Source organism: Orbicella franksi, chromosome 1 (assembly GCF_964199315.1).
Source record: "Orbicella franksi chromosome 1, jaOrbFran1.1, whole genome shotgun sequence".
In the NCBI taxonomy this organism is placed as follows: Eukaryota; Metazoa; Cnidaria; class Anthozoa; order Scleractinia; family Merulinidae; genus Orbicella; species Orbicella franksi.
The window spans coordinates 8127032-8151061 of record NC_138145.1 but is presented as its reverse complement, the minus strand read 5'-3'; the positions used below and the strand labels follow the sequence as shown (position 1 = coordinate 8151061).

The window sequence follows — 24030 nt, the reverse complement described above, 5'->3', positions numbered from 1 at the left end:
CATGGACAATTAGTGGAAAATGGCGCTATATAAATGTATATTTATTTTATTTATTTATAATTTACCGCGCGCCGTCGCGGAAATCTGTACCTGTTCCATGTTAACTGTCACAGTCCTATTATTATACAGAAAGTTGATTCCTCTGCGGTGTCTCCCTTGGTGTGATAATCTCATAACACTTGGATGCCGCCGAATTTTATTTTTTCTCTGTTTCTCGAAAGTAAAAAATAGGCGAGTTGTACGTGCATTTCGAGTTCCAGGTCGGCAGCCCCTGGACCAAATTGGCTGAAATTCGGAGAGAATGTTGTCAGAACGATCGCCGACAAAACCGTGTCTGCGAATTCTGATTACTCTTTTCATTAAAAAGTTATGCCTTTTTTTCGCGGGCAGTCCTATTTTTTTCCCTTTTCTAACTTTATCCTCTTGTAAAATAATAACAAACGCATGTCCCAAAAATCTGAGACACGGTTTTTGAGGTCAATGTGTGAAGAAACGGATGCCATGTTAATCGTTTTCTTCGACCTAAATTTAGCGGGCGTATACCTTGATTTATGGGTTCGTGAAGCTTTGTAAATATATTCGCATTTTCGAAACACGGTAAATTTTTACCGTTTTAAACAGGTCAGGTCATAATCTGTAGTTATTAAGCTTCCAGTAAATATACGGTTTATACGGGTTTTTGTTAAAGCCACGAACGCTAGAGCGGACCGCGCGCGGATGGTCAAATGGGTTATACTGATACCTTAAAATGTCAATGCAAAAATAGAATCCTTCTGTATAAAGAAGAACCACTATTATCATAATTGTTATGGTATTACTCAACCGACAGAAAAAGTTAACTGCGAAACTCTTCTACCGACCCATCTTATTTATTTAGCGATACGCAATTAATAAAATCCTAGTTACAAGGAGTGACTCCTAAACAATACAATCTATCATCAAACTAACTTAACCCTGCTACAAAACCTCAGTCAGCACTCACACAAACCCACAGTAAACGTCGCTGTCTCCGAAGAAATCTCCTCTCGATTCATTTGACTTTAAACGAAGTTTATCAATAGCTCTCTACGATTCTCTTGGTATAGCTTCTCCAGTCGACCTCTGCCGACAACAACATCCCACTCTAGCTAGCTGAGTCCTTGTATACAATTAAGTGGCACTCCCGCTAAAAGCGGTCCACTCGACGTCGGGACCAAAAATAACTTTCCTTCATTTTTTGTCAGTGAAAAGGGTTTGACACGTATATATAAAAAAGCAATCTATTCTTTTCCAACTCCTTATTTTTGCTTTGCTACGAGCCAAAATTGAATTTTGGCCGAACTGGGGTTTCCGACCGTGATCAGAAAGGTAAAATTCACCGATTTTGTGAAGCGTGCTAGGTCGCCTAAAATGCAGCTCACGCAATTTCGTTTTCATACGAATTTTAAGGTACATTCATTACTTTGACTGACGAAATATGGAAACTTTTCGAAAAATTCTCAGCTTACCAGCGAGGCTGGAAGACACCCTACTCCGAGGCCCTTGAGAACCTACTAAAATTTAGCCAAATTTGACGGGGAAATCTCAAAAGTTGGGTCTAAATGAAGCCTAAAAAGCACATCACAGTAAATTTCATACCTTAATAAATCGTTCTATAAGTTCAAACCGGCGGGCATCTCCTTGGATTGCACGCGGGAACAGATTAAAATCTGCCACAGTCAGTGTGTTTACATAGCCATCGCTCGTGTCAAAGCTCATTTGTATAACCCCTAGCACCCGGTGAAAATACATCTTCTTCCGTTCAGGTTCGTTTATTGACCTTCTGAGTAGTGGCAAATAGCTTCCTTTAATACTTGTGTACACTCTAGATCCAGTTTTGAGGTGAAGGTTACGTTAAAGTTGATCAATTCTCAAGACTTGCGAGACTCCAAAAGTAAATAATGGCGCCGGTCTGCACAAATTAACCTTGGCCGTCGTCCTGACCCTTCAATAAATTCTGCCGCAGAGGTAGCACTAGGAGAACAAGAAAATCGTAAGTTTTCATTTACCGTTTAATGGCAACTGAATCCTGCACTACTGCCAAGACTAATGGGAGCTTGATGGCTATATGGCCGAATTTGAAAAACAACAACAACGAACACTTGCCGGTTGCATCGCTGCGAAATGAACCTGAATGAACACGACACGCTTGAATGGAACTATGTTTTGCGATGAATGATGGGCTTTACTTCTGTTTTATGCTTGATGCTTGTCTTTTAGTATCTTGCACAGCGCATAAAATAAACTTCGGGATCCGTTTATCGGGCCGTTTATACAACGAAAGCTTCACCGGCTTCGTCAAAATGTCACACAAGTTGTAACGTGACAAATTACCCGGGAGGGAGATACTCCCTTATATTGGTTATCTAGGTATCTGTATGTGAGGCCCCAAAGCGTAGGGTTTTTCAGCCGTTTGGGTCATAAATAGGGTATCGATTTTGGCCATTTTGGTTATAAATTGGGTATGGTTTTAGCACTTTAGTTTTGAATGGGGTATGTTTCTTAGCAGAAGCTACTTTTTCATCATTATCAATAAGACCTTCAACAAAAGCCCTTCATAACGTATGTTTAGGGCAACTGTGTCAGCCGCAACGGTCATAAATAGGCTATCGAATTTTTAGTCAGGTCATATATAAGGTAGCAAAAAACGCAGATTTTGGTCATAAAGAGGGTAAGGGTTTTGGGAAGGGGACCGCACACCCCTACTCAACTTTTCTGGAAGTACCCCTGGGCCAATTACCAGGGGCCGAAGGCAAATCCCCCACCCCGCGCGCGCCGATCATTAGATTTGGCAAGATTTTCTCATTTCAATATTGATAATTAAAAAGCCACCCATTAATTTTTTGGACTAGTGCAATCTTTTCAGTATGACCGAACGACGACAATCATTGCACCTTCTCAATTTTTATCTACCTTTCCTCGGAAAATAAAAGGAGTTGCTAATACATGAGGGCGGGGGAAGTAGACATGGACCTAAAATTCACTTTTCCTTTCCCGTTATCAGCCGTTCGTTTTTCATAGAAAACACAATGGAAGAAAATCAAAAGATGGGACCAACAAACCTTCCAAAAAACGTCCATATCGAAGCGCGTGCAGCTGTTGAGAGGCCGATTTCTCACTTTGTGTTTATAGGACTACTACCCTTCCCATTTTTTCTGAGGACACCAGAGTTATTGGCCATAAAAATAGATTGTCTTTGATTTCTCCGCCTCGCGAAACATATTATATTTAAGTAATGGGACATGCACTGTTACTGGTATGGGACTTAAGCGTTGGTGCCCAGGAAGTACTCCCTTATATAGGCTATGTAGGTATGGACGGTCCCAAAGGGTCTGGTTTTTCAGCCCTTTTGGTCATAAATGGGGTATAATTATCAACTTCTTTCAACAGCAGCAGGGACGTCGGAGCCGGGAGAGCTGGGAGGGGGCTTTATCCACCCCAATTTCAAGGAAAAAATACTTGAAATAATAATTTTACAAATATTTCCAGACCCTCTACAAGTAAGCGCCAATGGCGCTCGCTTGTAAGCCCCCCACCCCCTCCCACCACCGATTCAAAATACGTTCCTCCATCCCTGAGCAGGGGACCTTGATTTTAAACGATAAGCTCCGACCATGAGATTCAATATCACGATGCTCAAGGCCATGTGAGATCATTTTGAAATTCCCCTCAAAGCCAGAGAGCGGAAGTCTTTTTTAATGAACATGTAAGCTAAAGGACATGGTGAAAGAATGTTATAAATAAATTCAGTAGCTCGTCAATCTCAGCACAGCGTCGACAAGTCACAGTGTAACTGTCACACAAGCCTTTTCTGTTGTAAAAAAAACTGTACGGCCAGTGGTGTGGGCTGAACTACTGGCGAAAGGGTTCAATTGCATCTTTTGTTTAATTGCTGCTAGGTCCTATTCAGTGATGGTTATGAATATAAGTCTGTATTAACAATACTTTTGATTCAGGTATGTTAATGGTAGCGACACATGATATATGTAGAAATGTTATCAAATATATATTTTTTCTCGGCTATTCTGATTTTTACAGACACCGTGAGGATGTAACACTTGATGTATGCCGGACGCCATATAATACCTTTAATAAAAAGCCTATCGCATTTTAGGACAATTACGTTCAAAGTCCACACCCTCGCTTGAGTCCCATACCAGTAAGAGTGCATGTCCCATCACTTAACCATATGTTTCGCGAGGCGGAGAAATCAAAGACAAACTATTTTTATGGCCAATAACTCTGGTGTCCTCAGAAAAAATGGGAAGGGTAGTAGTCCTATAAACACACAGTGAGAAATCGGCCTCTCAACATCTGCACGCGCTTCGATATGGACGTTTTTTTGGAAGGTTTTTTTGGTCCCATCTTTTGATTTTCTTCCATTGTGTTTTCTACGAAAAACGAACGGCTGACAACGGGAAAGGAAAAGTGAATTTTAGGTCCAAGTCTGCTTTCCCCGCCCTCATGTATTAGCAACTCCTTTTATTTTCCGAGGAAAGGTAGATAAAAACTGAGAAGGTGCAATGATTGTCGTCGTTCGGTCATACTGAAAAGATTGCACTAGTCCAAAAAATTAATGGGTGGCTTTTTAATTATCAATATTGAAATGAGAAAATCTTGCCAAATCTAATGATCGGCGCGCGCGGGATAGGGGATTTCCCCTCGTCCCCTGGTAATTGGCCCAGGCAGGGGGGGGGGGGTACTTCCAGAAAAGTTGAGTAGGGGTGTGCGGTCCCCTTCCCAAAACCCTCACCCTCTTTACGACCAAAATCTGCGTTTTTGCTGCCCTACTTATGACCTGACTAAAAATTCGATAGCCTATTTATGACCGTTGCGGCTGACACAGTTGCCCTAAACATACGTTATCAGTGAGGGGCTTTTGTTGAAGGTCCTATTGATAATAATGAAAAAGTAGCTTCTGCTAAGAAACATACCCAATTCAAGATTAGGGTGCTAAAACCATACCCAATTTATAACCAAAATGGCCAAAATCGATACCCTATTTATGACCCAAACATTACCCGAGTGTCGCTACGTCAATCTTGTTTAAAATTTAACTTTCCTGGGAAAAAAATACCCGCTCTTCACCACCAGCAAGCAGGATTTTGAAGTTATCGGACTCCCAGCCAGCGCTCTACGTTGAGGTCGTCAACGAGCCAACATGCTTTAAATTTGTCACCTAGCTAGCCAGCATAAGAAAAGTTTGCCAAAAGTTTGCCAGCATGTTCGAGTGTACCATTTTTTGCCAGCCAGCGAGCAAGTAATTTCAATATACCATAGCAAGGTACATTTCCTTAAAACTATTAATATAACAACGGATTTGGATTTAGTATTGCTTACTCTGAACGCGAAAAATACGTTAATGGCTTCATTTTTACATTTGACTGGAAAGTTTCTGTAACACTTACCATACAACAGTAAACAAAAGGGAAAGATAAAATGTGCTTACAGTGTTCTGATTATCCTTCAAGGATCCAAGCTTCACTCTGAAAATAAATCGTGAATTCCCTCCAAAAGAAGAGTGAAGTATAAACAATGTCCATTCGGTTAACAGAAGTAATCTAGATATTCAGTTAATGAAGATCTATTGTTGTTATTATAAGTACAACAAGCAACCTATCACTTGTTTCAAACGCTTACATACGACAAACTTTCACATGCGTTTCATTTCCCACTGTTATTGCTCCAAAAAGTCAACGAACCTCCATGCAAAGAAAAACTGTTTAGCTTATGAAGTAAAACCAAGACAAGATTACAAAGCCCTCACTAGGCTTTGGCTACCAAGTGTCTGTCATTTTTATTTTCAAATGGACCTACGAAACAAACAGATATCAGTTACCTTTGTCAGTATAACATTTCGTTGGCGAAATAGCAAATGCCCGCAAAAGATTCAATACAGAAGCGGGAAGGATTTTTAGCAAAAGCAATCGTTACTTGCTCGTCAGGCGATCAACGCAAAAGACTCACGACAGAAGCCGCAAGGATTCGCAGCAAAAGCAATCGTTACTTGTTCGTTACAACGAGACGATCACCGCAAAAGACTCACGACAGAAGCTGCAAGGATTCGCAACAAAAGCAATCGTTACTTGTTCGTCAGACGATCACCGCAAAAGACTCACGACAGAAGCCGCAAGGATTCGCAGCAAAAGCAATCGTTACTTGCTCGTCAGGCGATCAACGCAAAAGACTCACGACAGAAGCCGCAAGGATTCGCAGCAAAAGCAATCGTTGGTTGTTGGTCAGGCGATCACCGCAAAAGACTCGCGACAGAAGCCGCAAGGATTCGCAACAAAAGCAATCGTTACTTGTTCGTCAGACGATCACCGCAAAAGACTCACGACAGAAGCCGCAAGGATTCGCAGCAAAAGCAATCGTTACTTGTTCGTCAGGCGATCACCGCAAAAGTCTCACGACAGAAGCCGCAAGGATTCGCAACAAAAGCAATCGTTACTTGTTCGTCAGGCGATCATCGCAAAAGACTCACGACAGAAGCCGCAAGGATTCGCAGCAAAAGCAATCGTTACTTGCTCGTCAGGCGATCACCGCAAAAGACTCACGACAGAAGCCGCAAGGATTCGCAGCAAAAGCAATCGTTACTTGTTCGTCAGGCGATCACCGCAAAAGTCTCACGACAGAAGCCGCAAGGATTCGCAACAAAAGCAATCGTTACTTGTTCGTCAGGCGATCACCGCAAAAGACTCACGACAGAAGCCGCAAGGATTCGCAGCAAAAGCAATCGTTACTTGCTCGTCAGGCGATCACCGCAAAAGACTCACGACAGAAGCCGCAAGGATTCGCAGCAAAAGCAATCGTTGGTTGTTGGTCAGGCGATCACCGCAAAAGACTCACGACAGAAGCCGCAAGGATTCGCAGCAAAAGCAATCGTTGGTTGTTGGTCAGGCGATCACCGCAAAAGACTCACGACAGAAGCCGCAAGGATTCGCAGCAAAAGCAATCGTTGGTTGTTGGTCAGGCGATCACCGCAAAAGACTCGCGACAGAAGCCGCAAGGATTCGCAACAAAAGCAATCGTTACTTGTTCGTCAGACGATCACCGCAAAAGACTCACGACAGAAGCCGCAAGGATTCGCAGCAAAAGCAATCGTTGGTTGTTGGTCAGGCGATCACCGCAAAAGACTCACGACAGAAGCCGCAAGGATTCGCAGCAAAAGCAATCGTTGGTTGTTGGTCAGGCGATCACCGCAAAAGACTCACAACAGAAGCCGCAAGGATTCGCAACAAAAGCAATCGTTGGTTGTTCGTCAGGTGTGCACTGGATTTGTCTTAGTAATCGTGAGCCGTGAATTTACAAAACGTTCTTTTTTATTTTCCGTGAAGCGTAAAATGCCAATATTATATCAGTTTTCGTGAATTGTGAAAAGGCCTTTTTATTTTCCGTGAAACGTGATCTATACCCCCAATCACCCTCTCTACTAGTCGACGAACTGAAACGACGTTTGCAATTTCGTGTGGTTCCTGTGCATATACTGGGTGCACAGACCTTGTCAAAGCGCGTAATTAGGAACACAACCCCTTTTGTTTGCGGTCATGTCTTTAGGCAGTGTCAAGTTTCTCATGGGTCAACTTATCTCCTGACGTTCCAAAAGTCATTTGCGGCCTCCCGTTAACATGATCAATGTGATCTCGGATCATAAATCCTGACCCGGATCACCCCAAAGGAATTCGCCCCATTGGCCTTGTGTTAAGCGAGTGAACATGCCAAAAAAAGGAGTTTTCGCCTTTACGCCCGCCCAATACCACAGGCGACAAATGCCTGCCAAAAATCTGACAAAATTATTATCCAGACGTGCGCTCTTTGGTCAAAGAATTTTAAACTGGCAGAAGTGTCCATCACGATATACAGTTCATCGATAGATCATTCATTACACGACTCTAGTAAATTCACGGCACTAGCGTGCAGAATGAAACTGTTGCCTCAACTGGTAGGTCAACGACGAGTTCAAACGAAAGCTGTTTTGGATCGCGTTTATTACCGGAAATTCACTTGCTTGGCGCAATCAAACACATCGCGCGTTATGCCTGTCAAATTGTACTTTGGCAATATTTTCCGGACACTTGCTTAGTAGTTTGCTTTTCACAATTCTAAAACAGTGTTTTCAAACGATCGCGAATTCTGTAATCGTTCGGTGATTTCCGTCTTCTTTAGGCTTCGAAAGATCCTTCGGTTCCTGGTACGGAAATTCAATTATTACATGATTACACGCAGAACCTACAGGTCTGACCAGCTAGCCTTGTGAAACACAACCAAAGGCGACAAATGATGTATTTTTGCTTAAAGAAAGCCGCACAGAAAGACCAAAGTTGTTTCCTTATCAACTACAAACTGAAGGAAAGTTTAAGAAGGTGAAATCTTGAGTTCTTTTAGCTGACAAAGATTTTAATAACATTGACAATTTTAACATTTTACTTATTATGCCAAATAAAATACATTGCATGATTAAACTACCGTTTCTGGTGAGCAACGCGCGATAGTCCCTTGCATTCAATGTACCCAATAAGACTGAAAAAGAGGGTAAACAATTGACCCTTGTCGTCCGGCAACTTTCGGAAAATTCCATCACGCAAAGTTGCACTGATTTAAAGCAATACAAAAGTGCTATGAGCGAGGCGTTGATTGTATGGTACAATGATCCCTTTATCTTAGCATCAGAGAGGATAGTTGTGTGTCTAACAATGCAGTCCGAGCTAGCGCATATAAACAAATATCCCTACCCTTTATCCAGCTGCTTTGTCTCTTTGGTAAGTCCTTTTCTCAGCGGAACTTAGATCTGGCAGATGTCTTCCCTCAGTCTCTTTTCTTTTTTTCTCTCCAGGCTTTGAAATGACTCAGAATGAATGCAAATGTAAATTAACTCCCGGCAATCTTGAATCACCGATACATTAATAAGTTTAGGGTCTCAAAATAAAAGCATTTCTCTCAAAGAGACAGCGAACAATGTGAAATGAGTTCACCAAAAGCATTCCTCTCAAAGCTCAAAGAGACAGCGAACAGTGTGGAATGAATCCACCCGACGGCCATTTCCGGTGAGCAACGCGCGATGGTCCCTTGTTTTCCAGAGGACAAACATTAACTCGTTATGCTAGTACTGAACCACGATTAAGGCATTTAATGTACCCAATAAGACTGAAAAAGAGGGCAAACCATTGTGCCTCGTCTTCCGGCAACTTTCGGGAAATTTTCGATTAAGCAAATTTGCAGATTTATAGCAACCCAAAAATGCTATGAGCGAAACGATGAGTGTATGTACAATGAGATCACTTTGCTTGATTACTTTAGCATCAAGAGAGAAAAGTTGACCACCGATGCAGACGACTGGCGCATATAACAAGAACATTATGCCTACCCTTTATCCAGCTGTTTTGTTCGTCTGGGCCAAGTCCCTTTCACAGCAGATCTCAGATTTGGCAGATCTCCATTCTTTCCTTTACCAGCGGAGCCCTCGAAGTAACTCAGAATGACTGCAAAAGAGGAATGTAAATGAACACCTTAGAGTCTAGTTCTTATGCCGCCGATACCTTTTTAAATTTAGTTGTCTATAAATGAAAGAATTAATGCAAAACAGACAGTGAACAGTGTCACTGATTCCAGTACAATGTACCATCACTGCCCCGTGTTCAAGCAAGAGAATTATAGGAATGAATTTACCAACCTTAAGTTGCTTTCCCCTGTTTCTTTACAACTGCTGACTGCTTTCAGAACAATAGCGCCAGCAGCGGTTTTCTAAAGTGACGGCTTCATCAGGCCTTTGGAACGACAAACGAGCGGAGATTCTGGAGATCGGCCGTGTTCATTGAAAAGAACGTTTTTAACGGATTTAGCCATTCGAGATACTAGTGTTAGGTAGTGTTATTACGTCATTGAAAATGACAGCTGCTGGTGTTATGCAATTTTTACTGGTTGATGAAAAAGATAAACTGCAACAATCTGACAATGGAGTCATCATTTTCGGGCATGGTAACACGCGCGCGTTGATTTGCATTATTTTTGCAGCGCGTGGCGCTGGGAGTAAGTACGACCGCTTGCCATTTATCGTCTCGCGGCGGAAGACTTTAGACTTTAGCGCTCACTCGCGCGTTTTTTATGTCCCAAGACGGAAGCAGTTTAATTGATTGCTCTTTTGAAAAAGTCACAGCCAGGAAAAACAAACAAGTCACGTTTTTTCCAGCTAGGGACAGTGTTTTCAATCAGTTTTTAGCAAGCCAGACGCTGAACGAAAATCCCAGCCAGTAAATGATCTAATGTCAATATTTCCCAGCCAGCGTAATTGCAGCATGTCGAGCGGGTTTTCTGTCGAGCGGCTCCGTCGGGTACTCCTGAAAAGTGCGGTGAGAAAAAGCGAAAGAACGCCTGTGGGAGAACTTAACAAAAGCTCCTTCTGACCACTTATAGACCACCTAGAGGGCCCCGTAACATAACCGCCGGCTTCTGGTTTTCAGCTGTCAACAATATAGAACGCAACTTAGTAGCATGTTCAATGTATATTTCAAACTTTTTCCCTCGAAAGCCAATACTTGGAGACTTTAAAACATATCTTTCGATAGAAATGAGCCTAAACAAAGTATGAATACATGACAAATTACAGAGCTGTAAAACTCTGCGAAGAGAAAGGTCGAGAGACCGAAAGGAGAACGGCAAGTGTACAAACGTAATGTGTCGTGTAGGCCCGTCAACCCCATTTTACAAATAATCTCGCACTTTCCGTTCTTTGCGGATTCTTCGTCAATATACCTATTGCAGTTGCTGCAACTCCAATTTGAAGTTGAACTCAAAATGACCTAGGACAACAGACCAATCATGTTGGTGTAACTTTTACTGCTGTTTTACATTACTTTAAAAAGTCTTCCACTACGATTATTATATAAAATTTAACATCGTGCACATGCATTGCTTAATTCCCCCCCCAAAAAAAAATGCAGTAGGGGCATGATTTTTAATCTTGTTGAGACATCATTTGTCATCGTCATCGTCAGCGTCGCTGCCATTTCCTTCAGGGATGGATGGCACTAAACCTTCAGGAATGGTTGGCACTGTACCGTCAGGGATCGATGGCACTAAAATAAAATAAGATAAAATAAAATGAAAAAAGTCCCTTATCCTGGGCTGAGATTACCTTTATTGGGATGGTATTGAAAAATCTAAAAACTAAGCTAGGAGTAATCAAAATTTCCATTCTTGAATAAAGGTAAAACCTGAACGATACACAATCAGTTTTAAATATATTTAGGGACCGGTCATTATTTATCTCCTGGGGGATGGCGGAGCATTTTCGGCGAAAGACAGTAACATTTAGCCGATACCCCTTTAAATGTTTTTTTTTTTTTTATTGAAGTGTCCCCCTCATAGTTATTGATAAATTTCGTGATAGCCCCTCAATGTCTTCGCACACATACTTACCTTTCGACATAAATATTTAGTGCTTTTAACGGTCATTTGAATGTAATATTTTTAACTATTATGCTGACTTACAGATTAATGAGGCCGCCATAGTGCAGTCTTTGATCCGTGTCTACCCGATATCTGATCAGGGTTCTGGCCAGGACTTTTCACAGGCGTTCAATAAAGTATAACAGGCGGCATCAATTAAAGCGAGGCCTAATTTGCCCGAAAGGGCCAGCCAACCCAGGGGGTTGCGGGCGTATGTTCCCCCAAGAAAATTTTGAAATTGTAGGTTGCCAAAGATCATGTCATGCATTTTGGGAGGCAAAGTGTTGCCGAGAATGAGTCGCTTATGATCATAAAATTAGATGTAGCAAGTAGCGCTGTTTAACCTTTTTAAATACTAGTTTCTTCTTGAAACGTCTCAATCTGTAAGTCTTAATTTATTGTTATATGTGTACAAATTTTAATAACGGGAACAAGGGGCTACATTCGACTTTATAGAGCCGATAGAATTCTGCTGCCCTGGGATTGATGTCAGATGTCATACCAAGAAGTAACCGTCCCAAAGTTACTTTTTAGAGCGCCAAATTGCCGTCTACCAAGTCTGTATGGGCACAGACTTGGTGGACCCCCCTTTTGGTCTCTCAGTTATGACTGATCCCCCTTTTGTAATCCTAAAAATCCAATGATCCCCCATAAATCCTCCCCCCCCCTTCCCCCCCCCCCCGGCCAGGCGATAAGTAATGACCAGTTCCTTATCGTTTTTATTAGGAGGATGAGTTATAAAGGAAGCGATTGGTATTTTAAGAGCAAAACGAATAAAAAAATGATTTTTTAGCATATCACTTCAATACAGTTACCTGCCGTTAAAAGTGTTTTAACTATTGCATTGTTACAAATGATTTTCTTACAATTATTGTTAGGTTTTTATATTCTTATATTGGACTGTTCTATTGCAAGAAAGGGACGGGCCTCCTCTCTAGTAAACTATGCTCAGTTTGCCTTACTTAAGACTGAATAAATAATTGCGAAGAAACTACTCACCAACTACTCGGGGTCTCTTGCCACCGGCACCGCCACTTCCCCCCTCGCCGCCACCACCGCCACCACCGCCTTCACCACCACCTCCACCTCCACCTACGCCGCCGTCGCCGCCACTACCATTACCTCCGCCACAGCTAAGCACTAAATAATAAGACGATAGAAAAAATAAAGCCCTGGTCGAGAGTTGAGATTATCTGTTCTGGTACGACGCAAAAACTTAATTCAGCTAAGGTTACTTTACAGAAATTTCCTTATCTCGAAAAGATACTGGTTATCTTAGTGTTTAAAAATGGCAGCTTCTTTAAGCTTTGAAGACTAATTGATTCCACTTTTTTGTTTTCGCGTTACCACGTCACCACCGTATAGCACTAAAAAAAGACGATGCAATAAAAAAGCCCTGGTCAAAAGCTGAGATTATCTCTTCGGTGCTATACTTAGTATAAATGAATCATGTACGTTTATTTTGCACAAATTCCCACACTCTTCAAAAAGGCAATAGCGTTATTGTAATATTTTATAAAGCAGCTACCTTCAGCCTCGAGTATAGATGATTCAAGTGAAAATATTCTTTTCGGGTTACTACGCAAGAAACACCGAGTGGATTTCTTTTTAGTTTTCACTGCCGGACTGAGAAGGACTTTCCCTCTTGCAATACAACAAAGCGTTGAGTGCTAAGTTTCACAGGAGATTTTGTCCCTTGGTACAAAAATTTGTTTTCTATCAGTTGCTTGGCATACCAGTTTATTATTTATCAAATGAGTGCCGCGATTGCCTTATCCAAAAAGACAAGCCTGAACTTTCTGAATCTTTCAAACTCCCCAGACAATCCTGTACTTGCTTGTAATGAAATCTTCCGTATCGAGAATTTGAGGAAAGTTTATTGAAAATACGCTTTTTGTGTCACTCATCTCATAGGAAATAACCAACTAATATCGAATCTCGTTCTTATTTCAACGTGAATGAAGGAAGGCTTTCCGCCTTGAGTACAAAGATGATCACAGGTGAGCGCAGGTGATCATTTTCACCGGACATTGTACCAGTCTGCTTTTCATCAGACTGTTGCGAGAGACAAATCGCCTCAAAAAGGTCTATTCCTTTGTCTTTAGTTTTCTCGAGTTTCTTTGGTTCATTTCGAACTAGGGTTTGGTAGAAAAGAAGTATTAACAATTCGTCAGTCTAACACTTATTTAAATGTCAGTTTAAAAAAAAACAAACACTAAACTTAAAAGCCACTACAACTAACCTCTCTGACACTGAAATATTACCAACACGACAGCAATGACGAGCCAAAGTCCCATGGTGAACAGTGTTTGTGATTTTATATTGTCAGCAACAGCATGAAAAGAACCGTGGACTGTGGAAAGAGCACACTGGAGCTGCGTATTTATGTGCTCACTAGCTAAGTTATATTAGCTTGCAGGGAGCTTGTTTATTGACTTTATTATATATAGCCTTCAAGTGATATAGGCTTCCTTGGGTAATTCTAATCCTATTTCTAGCTTTTGTCTTTTATAGATAGGTCATTTTCCATGTACAAAAACGTTACAGTTGACGGGGGAATGACCAAGTCTTAAGGTCTAGATAATGACGGCTTTTGCCTGACAATCACAATCAAACAGTGACAAACACAACCTCTGTATTTGTATACGCATTTTATCACTCTGATATGCATAAACTTAGAAACTCCTTCAGTCGAAGTGATAGACATCTCTTGAACAATGGCCGGCAGGCGAATCTCTCATGTGACGATTTTCGAAAATCGTCAAATGCTTTTTACGTGAGATTAGAGGTCCCGGAAAGCAGTTTTAACATGATATACGGCAGCATCCTTAGCCTTAATGATAAGTTTAGTTCGGCTAAATTTACCTCCGATATAGACTTGAAGTGGTGTGTAAATTTTATTATTTCCTTATTATATTTGTATAAACGGGAGATAGATGTAATTTGTTCAAAAAAAAATTCAAGTATTGTGCTATCTTGCCTACCCTATATAGAACCATGAAAGAATTGCTATGGAATCGAGGAACATTAAAGCGCACAAGGTTACCCGTGCCGTAAAATGCTATATATTATTCTTGTACATTTATTCTCCATAACTACAATCCAAGCAGAATTGTTGTTTCTATTTATTCTCAAGATGACAATATTCTGGCAATATTATGCTTGGCCCGTTTGTGCAAAAGCCGAAAAACACTCGTGAAAAAAAAAATTAATTCAAGTCTTGACATTTTTTTTTTTCCTTTGATGTTTCACTCCAGAGTTTGACTTTGATTAAGGTCAAAAGTAATCCTGATATAGCTTGATTGGGTGTTTTGAGAGAATCCATAGAGAAACCGATAACGTCCAGTGGAGATCGGGATTTCAAGGCCCGACTAAAAAGGCAAATATAGCCAAGACAAGTTTTATTGAGTATATGAATTCAAGGCCACAATCAAGAGATTGTTTTCAATTAGTTAAATCTACGAAACCCAATTTTCCAAGTAAGAAAGAAATACTGCAAACGCACCTGAATTTTTTCAACATCCAAATAGTGACGACCTTATGAAACAACCAAAAAATTTCCTTTATCAATAAGTGCACAATTTCTTGTGATAACCATTTAATTCTTACACTTTTGGAATTTAAGGGAAAAAGATATTCTGATTTCAAAATGTGAACGTTTGAAAACAGTGCATGTGTTTAAGCATCTCCATCTCCCTTTGCGAAACAAATTCCAGAGACAAAGACAATATCCTCCGTTTGCCTCAATCGTCCAAAACTTACCTTGAAGTATGTTAGTATGATCATGTTTGTCATGTTATGATACAAATAAGCCATGTGATGTGCAGTAGTAAACATCGCGCAGAGGACAGCTCTCGGAAAAGCGCTTCCTTGCAGTAGAGAATAATTTGAACAAAAAATTTTTTTTTTTCAGAGCCAAATAATGGAAAATAGACAAATCTACACTATTATAGATACTTTCGAAAAGCTCGCTTACATCTTGACTTGATAACTACGAAAGACGTTTAGTTTTAACTCGAAATGAATTAAAATGGCCAAAAATTTAGAAGATTTTTTTGATAAATTAGTGAACCAATGGCAGGACTATGTTAAACCAGGAGCAAACTATATTTTTGAATTTGCTTTACAAACGTCACGTGCTTGATTTGGATTATTATGTAAAACCAAACATGGAGGCTATAGAGTGATCTAACTCGAGTAGCCAGCAACCACGCAAATTAATTGGAACAAAAGAAAGTCTTTACAAAAGAAAAGAGTAACTGCCACAGGATCGGTTTGGTATATTAACATGGCCACCCTTTTATTGTTTCCAACACCAAATTGGCTGTTCTGACTTCATGTGAAGACGCTCTATCGTGAAAAAGATCTCTTAAATTCCACATTACTAAGAGAGTAAGACACCCAGAATTTAAATTTTTCTCATTGTCTAGGCTGAACAGAATGAGAACCAGTGTCTTCTTTTTCATGTGGGCTTTATCCCAAGAATTTTGTTGTACTTGATTCAGTACTAGTGTATAAGTCAATCCAATTAGTGGTCTGACAATGAATTTGTGAGTTGATTCTGAAAGCCTCTTCAATTACTACAGGCTAACATGTCATAAAGTGCAAAGCTGTTCATGGGATCTCGTTTCATCATTAGAGAAGTGTTTGCCTAAGAGAACGTGGGACGTGTGTTGTTTCAGGCATAGAGCAAGGACATGTGCTGTGACAAGCAAGCCGATCATGTTCGTGTAACTTTTATTACCTTTGCGTTTGACATTACTTTCAAGTCTACGACTACGACCATTACATAAAATTGAACTCCATATCGGCAATTCATGTAACGTTACTGACTATTTGTTCGAATAAAGGCAGTAAGGGCTTGATATTTCAATCCTGTTCAGTCCTCATTTGTCATCGTCACCAGAACCGCTACCTGCTTCAGTTGTTGGCACTAAACCTTCAGGGATGGTTGGCCCTAGAAAATATACAAAATACAGTTTAAATTGAAGGCCCTCATCAAGAGCTAAGTTAATCTATCTCAGTACAACCTTGGAAAAAACACATAACATAGTTTGGAGTACAAAAAGTCCCCATTCTTGAATGAAAGTAAGACATGAACGTGCACAATCAGTTTTTAGCACACTTATCGTTTTGTTCTTATCCGGAAGACGAGAATAAGGAATCAATTTATATTTGAGAAAAAACGAGAAGAATGTATTATTTTTAAGACAGATAACTTCAACATATTACCTGCCGTTGAAAGTCTTCCAAACATTGAATTCTTACAAATGATTTTCTTAGAAGCTATGTTAGCTTTTCTCATCTGTGGATGTTATAGGTCATTCCATATTATTGTTTCCTCCTTGGGGAGCTATTTTCCGTTTTGCTTGACTTAAAAAGGAGAACATACAAGAAAACTACTTACCAAGGCTACGACTGCCGCCGGCGCCACCAGAACCCCCTCCTCCACCGCCACCACCACCGCCTGCCCCACCACCACCACCTCCACCTTCGCCGCCGTCACCGCCACTTCCACCACCTCCGCCACAGCTAAGCACTAAAAATAAAGACGATAGAGTAAAATATAGCCCTGGTCAATAGCTGAGATTATGTTTTCTGGTACGACACAAAATATCAATTCAGCTAGCGCTATTTTACACAAAGTTCTCTATCTTGGAAAAGATACTGATGATCTTATAATGTTTAAAAATAGCAGACTGCTTCAGCTTTCAGGACTGATTGATTCCATTGAAAACGTTGTTCGCGTTACCACGAAGGGAACACACAGCAGATATCTGTTTGGTTGTCATTAATATTTTTAATGCGAATATACATTATGGGATATCCTCCTTCCGAAAAAAATCGCAGTTTGAGCGATGAGTTTCATATGAGATTTCGTTCCATATTGCACACAATATTTTTGAACAGCAACTTGCCGTCCCATCTTTTTTTTTTTTTTTTCAGCATAGTGACACGATCGCCTGATCCTAAAAGAAAGGCTCTTCAAACTCTCCAGGCAATCCTGCACTAGCTTGTAATGAAATCTTCCTCATCAGGAAATTAAGTTAAATTTTATTCAAGATATGATTTTGTGTCACTTATCTCATAGGAAATAATCACCTTACATCAGATCAAATCTTATTGTTATTTCACCGTGAATGAAGACAGGCTTTCCGCCTTGCGCACCAAGTGTTTTTGAACAATCATTTTGACCTAAGTTTTTGCCTTGTGCTCAACTACACCATTTCCTTGGTCATCGATCAGATGTTGCCGTCATAATCGTAAAGTGGTACGAGTGACAAACTGGAAAACTGTAGTCCTTTGCCTTTAGTTTGATCAAGTTTCTCTGGCTAATTTTAAATTACCCTCTGCTAGAACAGGTCTGTTATCAATTCGTAAAAGACTGGTTAAGAAAAACGCTTAACTTAAAAGTACCGTGAACTAACCTTTCTGACACTGAATGATCACAAACACGACAGCAATGACCAGCCAAAGTCTCATGGTGAACGGTGTTCAGTTGAGTTTCCAGCTTCTAAAACTGCACAAAGAGAACTGTGGACTATGGATAGGACACACTGGATGCTGCGTATTTATGTGTTCACTAGGTTGTATTGGCTTGGACGGAGAGATATTTTGTTTTACATGATTTATAGCCTCTAAGCTATATAGGCTTGCTTGGATAGATGTTTCCGCTACTTACATTTGTATACGTACTTGCACAAACTAAGAAACTCCTTAAGTTAAAGTGGTGCTCATCTCTTGAGTACTGGCCAGCTAGAGAAATATCTCATGTGACGACTTTCGAAAATCTTCAAATGCTTCAGTCACCTCAGATTAGGGGCAAGTTATGCGTGGAAAGTAACTTTAACAAAACATAACGGCAGCAGAAGCCTTAATGATAAAATTTTCCTCCAGTAGAGAATTAAAGTGGTATGTAAATTTAAGTATGTCCTAATTATCTCTGTATAAACTGGATAGATTTACTGGGAATTAAAAAAAAATAACTTTCTAGTATTGTCCTTCCCTATTCTGGAGCCATGAAAGAATACCTATGGAGTTCAGGAACAACAACAAAAAAAGGCAACGCCGGTGCCATAAAACTCTACTTATTCTCCTTGTACATTTATTCCCCAAAATTACAATGCAGGTCTGTTGTTTTTATTTGTTTTAAAAATGCCAATATTTCTATATCGTATGCCTGGCTTGTCCACAAAACACTCACGAGGGCTGAAAAGTTAATCTAAGTTTTAATTTGTCCCATGTAATTTTCGTGTTTTTTTTTTTATTTTATCGCTCTCCAGAGTTTGAAATCAATTACGGTCAAAAACATTTCTGATATAACTTCGTTGCGTACTTTGGGAGAATCCACAAAGAAGAAGTCCAGATCTGCAATTCAGGACCGGGCTAAGAAGGCAAATATAGCCAGGGAAAATATCACTTTGTAGATTGAGGGCACAATCGGGCATTTAGACCTCCAAGCTTAATTTTAGTCACCTAATTTCCCATGTAATCACAAAGACATAGCTACAAAAGAAGCTCAATATTATCACCCAATCCAAAACATGACCCCATTATCAAAATTCGTGGTGATAACCGTTTGATTCTTACACTTTTGAAAGTAAAAAGTGCAGTGACTTTAAAATGTAAATGTCCCAAAACGATCGAAACAATTTTGTACACGAATTCCAGATAAGGGATGGATTAAAACATCGAGCGACGCGAAGAAAACGCATTACGTTAACTGATATCTAGATCTATTTTCAGTGTGACATTACCGAAAATAGTTTAACTTCAATACCCAATATTTGTAGTTACCTATGCGCAAAATTCAATGTTTTTTAAACAGCCCTAAAATAACCCGCACTTTCCTTACCAACAACAACAACAACAACAGCAAAGTTATATTACCCATCAGAAATGTGTTAGATAAGTTACAAGGAGATATCAGGTGCACTAATTAAAGGTTACCAGAACTCGGAAAAAAAACTAACAAACTAAAATGTCAGGGAACTGGACTAAATAAAGTAAATCAAATGTTTACAGCTTTCTTTTAAACTACCCTAAAAAGCTTTAAACTTCAGTGCTACAGTTCTAAAACCAGTCTACCGAAATTTGTCAATGACTCGGAGTTTTGATTCTTAATTTAAATGTTTTACTATTCACTGTGGTTAAAATCAGCTGTCTTCCATTCTCAATATATATACAATATACTTAAATCCTAAATCTCTACCAAATGTAATCTGGCAAATAATACCAATTGAAAATAGTATACACATGTGAAAAGTTTGAAATTCTGTTTTCTAACTTTATCACCAAAGATACATAATGGTAATTGAACTGAGTGGAGTGCAATTTGGTCTGAAATCATACGCGTGATTTCAAAATCGAACGAGCGCGCAGCGCTCGTTCGATTTGAAATCACAAGTATGATTTCAGACCAAAATTGCACGACACGAAGTTCAATTGCCACTTTATTAGATCCATTTTGAAATCGCACAATTTTATCGCCTTAATTTTTAGATTTTTGATGTATTGTTCCAGTAGCCGGTTTGTTAAAAAAAAAAGCGGAACCGGAAACGCCTTTACGTCTCAGTTAGTATGCAAAACGATGTCATGTGACGAAAACTCATCCAAGCATGACAAAGAAACAAGCGGTTTTGAAGTGAGAACGAAAATAGTCTACTTCAGGTATAAAAGTTCAATTCTCGTCGCCTGAATCAATGATGGAAGGTCTTTCTTTCTTCTGTGGTTGAGGCTGAGACTTTTCATTGTCTTTGGAGAAGGAATTTGAATTTGAATTTGAAGGAATTTGAAGTAATTCTGCGATGGATTTCTTTTGAGTTGTGAAACTCGAGTGCACGATGCCCAGTGGATGGTACGTTTTTTTTCTTTCATACCGTTTAATGGCATGATTTTAAGGGAGTCCAGCTCGTTATCATCTCCGTTTCTTTTTGTGACCTCGGTGAAGGACCCAATACTCAGGACCTTGTCATGTTCTTGCGGCGCCATTTGTTTCAAGATATTTCCAAGATGGTGGGACTAGCACCAGCTTCGTAAGACGTTCATTCATTCACTGTTTGGTGGCGCGGGGCGTATTTTGACTATGTTTATTCATAGCGACAGAGTTGAGCTCTTTTGTTGCTTCGTTTGAAACTACCGGAAACCTGGAAACATCTACCTTCTTGAGATGGCCCTGAATTTGTTGTTGTGTGGTTTTCGTTTGTTTATGTTTTACTGGACTCGGTATCATACGGATTTTGAGCAAAATATTCGTCAAAATGGACACTGAAAGAATATTTAATTTTTCACCATCTTTCTGCGCTTATGAACATCACTGCATCTTAGTCTAAAACGACTGAGTCATTTGTAGATGGTTACTTGCTTTACGCTTCGCCAAAATATTACGTTTGATCGATTGCTGACCATTGTTGATAAACGTGTCGGCGCAGCACAATCTTACAGTCATTATTTGTTCGTCACGCAATGCTGTCACGGCATACGCTGCACATTATAATCTATTTTGTATAGAGTACTCTCAGGATAAGTGAAACAATTTAATCATTGTTCATCTGTTTGTTCATATATATAATAATATGTGAATATTTATATAATCGTGCTCCATAGTGTATGTGGCGTCGGTCCAAATCACGTTTGTTGTACGTTCTGACGTTTCAGACAACAGCTGATAAAGCTAGTGCCTGTACTCACTAGAATTTTAAGAAAATCGCCATAAACAAATTATAGATCAATGAAGCAAGAACTACCTGAAATAAAAATAGGAAATCACGACATGTCTAATTCGTGAGAAAAACAGACTAAATTTAATTAGTAATTACGTGAGTAAATAGCCCTGGCCATGCCATTTTATTTGGCGTATTTTGTTTGCTTGGTGGCGAGGCATTGGTATGTAACAGAAAATAGTGGACTGTTGTCAATACAGTCCAAAATTATCGTCAGTAAAATATTGTAAATAAAACACCTATTGACCGGTTACCTCCGCGGCCACCATTTGGTCATTCCGATAAGGGTTTCATTATTGTCTTTACCCCTATTAAGCGGTCACCCAAAATTTAAGAACTTTGTTTTGGAAAGGGCGCTGGCAGATAAGAGTCTGAAACTGAAGTGCATGACGAGTGATAATTCAAACACACGTCTATCATGATTGTCTTGAATTGACTCCATGTTCGCCAAGAAATTTATAGCCCGACAGTGAAAAATTAAATATTCAAAGTACACCAACCTCTATTTAAGCGGCTAGTCCCATTAAGCGGTCACCACCCATTTCCCCGAGGGTAGCCCACTGTATTACATGTATAAACCAAAAATAATTGCATAGCGCGAAAAGACCTAGGTTTGAGTTTAGCGCATTCTCGTCCCCAGAGCCTCCGTTTCTTTTGGTCACGTGGTCGGACTTTTAAGACGAGTAGCACTGGGGACGAGAATGGAGTTAAGCGTTACAGTATTACGCAGGGCATGTAGGTAGCGGTGGTTGAGTAAAATATTACAACAGGGGCAATGGTAAACTATTCATTCTTTTCATTTCTTAAATCAATCTCTTGCTACTCAACACGATTGTGTGCTCCCAGTGATTCCAAGCCTTACAGAGCCTTACGTATTAGGATAGGAATTGTCCTACCCCTACCCCCTAAAATGGGATGACAGCATTGCGTGACGAACAAGGAACCGCTTCAAGAAAGGATTCAAGCCATCAAACCATGATGATCAAACGTAATAGTTTGGTGTTGTGCAAAGCAAGCAGCTATCTACAAATGACTTAGCCGTTTTTGACTTAGATACAGTGGTGATCATATGTGTCGAAAGAGGGTCACAGATTCATGGTATTCGACCGTTAAATAAGTTGACAGTTGGCGATGTACATCGGACGTTATGTAAACAAAAGCAAACTTTGCTTTATGTGCGACGAATGGTGAGAGAAACACGTCAAATCGGCTTTGGACCTGCCTTTTACAGCAAATGAGGTTAGAACATTTCGAAATTATCAGCTCTGTGTCTATTTCAACTTAACATAAGTCAAGTCATGTGGCGCATGCTAAAATATACGTCTAACCCGTAAATTGAAATTTGACGACGGATGGCCAAATGTTTGCATTTTTGACGTACTTTGAAAAGCTCTCGCGTCGCTCACAATCATTTGCCCAAAGAAATTTTTACAGGAATCAGTAGACCATCGTTCTGCAATTCAACCAGCAGAAGCTTGATCCATTTGAAGGTTTCGCACATGGTGAAAATTAATTATATTGACGAAGTACTTTTAAGTGAATGAAATACATGTCTTCGAAATTTAATTATTTTGCACCCAAAACGACAACGCAACTTTCCCTAAAATCAACCCAGTACACATTTAAACGTTGCACAAAAATATTTGATTGTTTTAAAGACGGAAGAATGATGCAGTTTTGCATGCGAGGCTCTCAAACTTGCTTAACAAAATGGTGCGTCAAATGACGATTTTAACCGAATTTGGTAATTTGCATATTTCTTTGAAATAAAAGGATATTTTGCCAAAAAAACTATCCAGTAGTTTTTGTCATGCCCTAGCCTATCTACCATGAAAATATGAGCGAAATCGAATTTTCGACCCTTGCCGAGTTATTTTCCATTTTTATGGACAGGGACTCTTAAGCATTTTAACTTCCGTTACCTTGTTCGCTGCGATGTTTTGATCTTCCGATTAAAGAAAATTTATGGGAATAATTTTTTATTGTCTAGTAGATCCGAACATTTCAAATTCCACAAGCTACCGTCGATCTAATTTAGGTCCTATATTTCTGAAGTTTGTTTGGAAGCTTCGAACGACATGAAAATTGTGAATTTCGGTTCGGTTTTTCCATATTCTTGAAAGTTACATTTTACGACGTCATTAGTTACTTACACAGAGCAACCTGCGGTGTGTCCGAAATCATTGTAGGTTTGTACCTGGATATGAGCCATGTCGTTCTGTTCGATAAGTTCCAACATTCGTGTGTCTCATTCTCAAAAAAAATGGCTTTGTTTCTGCACATTCCGGGCTCGGTTTTGCCCGTCGAATTTACGCAACATTATAGCACGCAGTGAGCTAGCCCGCGTAGCAAGTGTTTCTGTGGGGTTCGAGAGCAAAGAATTACGGCGCCCCGTTTTCCGCGCAGGCAAAACACCTAATATCCCGTTCCTCGGTCTTTCTTTGCTCTCAAACCCCACGGAAACGCTTGCTACGCGTGGAACAATTCGTTGACTAAGCGTTCTTTCAAGCCCATAAGGACTAGAACCTAGCAACTTTCCCAATCTGGGGGTCTATTTTGCTTAATTGGCGGACTTTTGAAATTTAGCTGGAAAGTCAGGTGGTAAAATATGTGACGTGATTTCTGCTTTTATATTCCAATCCAAGGAATTTTCTCGCTTTCATGTAGGTTTCCAACCGTAACAGAAGGATACATTTTGACAGTCTACGAAGCGGTTGTCCCTACTCAGTGGGCCTATTTGCAAATACGGTTTATTGTTTTTTAGACGTGAGGTTATTGGCAAAAATCGACTCAAAAATACTTGTCCTACCATTTGCAGTTCATATAACAACTTCGGCCAGCTTCG

General features: G+C 40.0%; 1 protein-coding gene and 1 long non-coding RNA gene across 2 annotated transcripts; one reads left to right on the top strand and one right to left on the bottom strand.

The window, feature by feature from the left end:
* The first annotated feature begins 5240 nt into the window (after nucleotides 1-5240).
* Nucleotides 5241-8056, top strand: LOC145468126 (uncharacterized). The gene is made up of 2 exons (XM_081452150.1): nucleotides 5241-5250; nucleotides 5891-8056. Exons 1-2 carry the CDS (start codon nucleotides 5241-5243, stop codon nucleotides 7303-7305), a joined length of 1425 nt encoding a protein of 474 aa, XP_081308276.1. The 3' UTR covers nucleotides 7306-8056.
* Nucleotides 8057-15476: 7420 nt separating this feature from the next.
* LOC145482992 (uncharacterized) lies at nucleotides 15477-19490 on the bottom strand. Its single transcript, XR_014048858.1, has 3 exons — nucleotides 17892-19490; nucleotides 16871-17002; nucleotides 15477-16420 (listed from the first exon to the last, which is right to left on the bottom strand). It is a non-coding gene; the product is annotated as an uncharacterized LOC145482992 (long non-coding RNA).
* Nucleotides 19491-24030: the final 4540 nt, after the last annotated feature.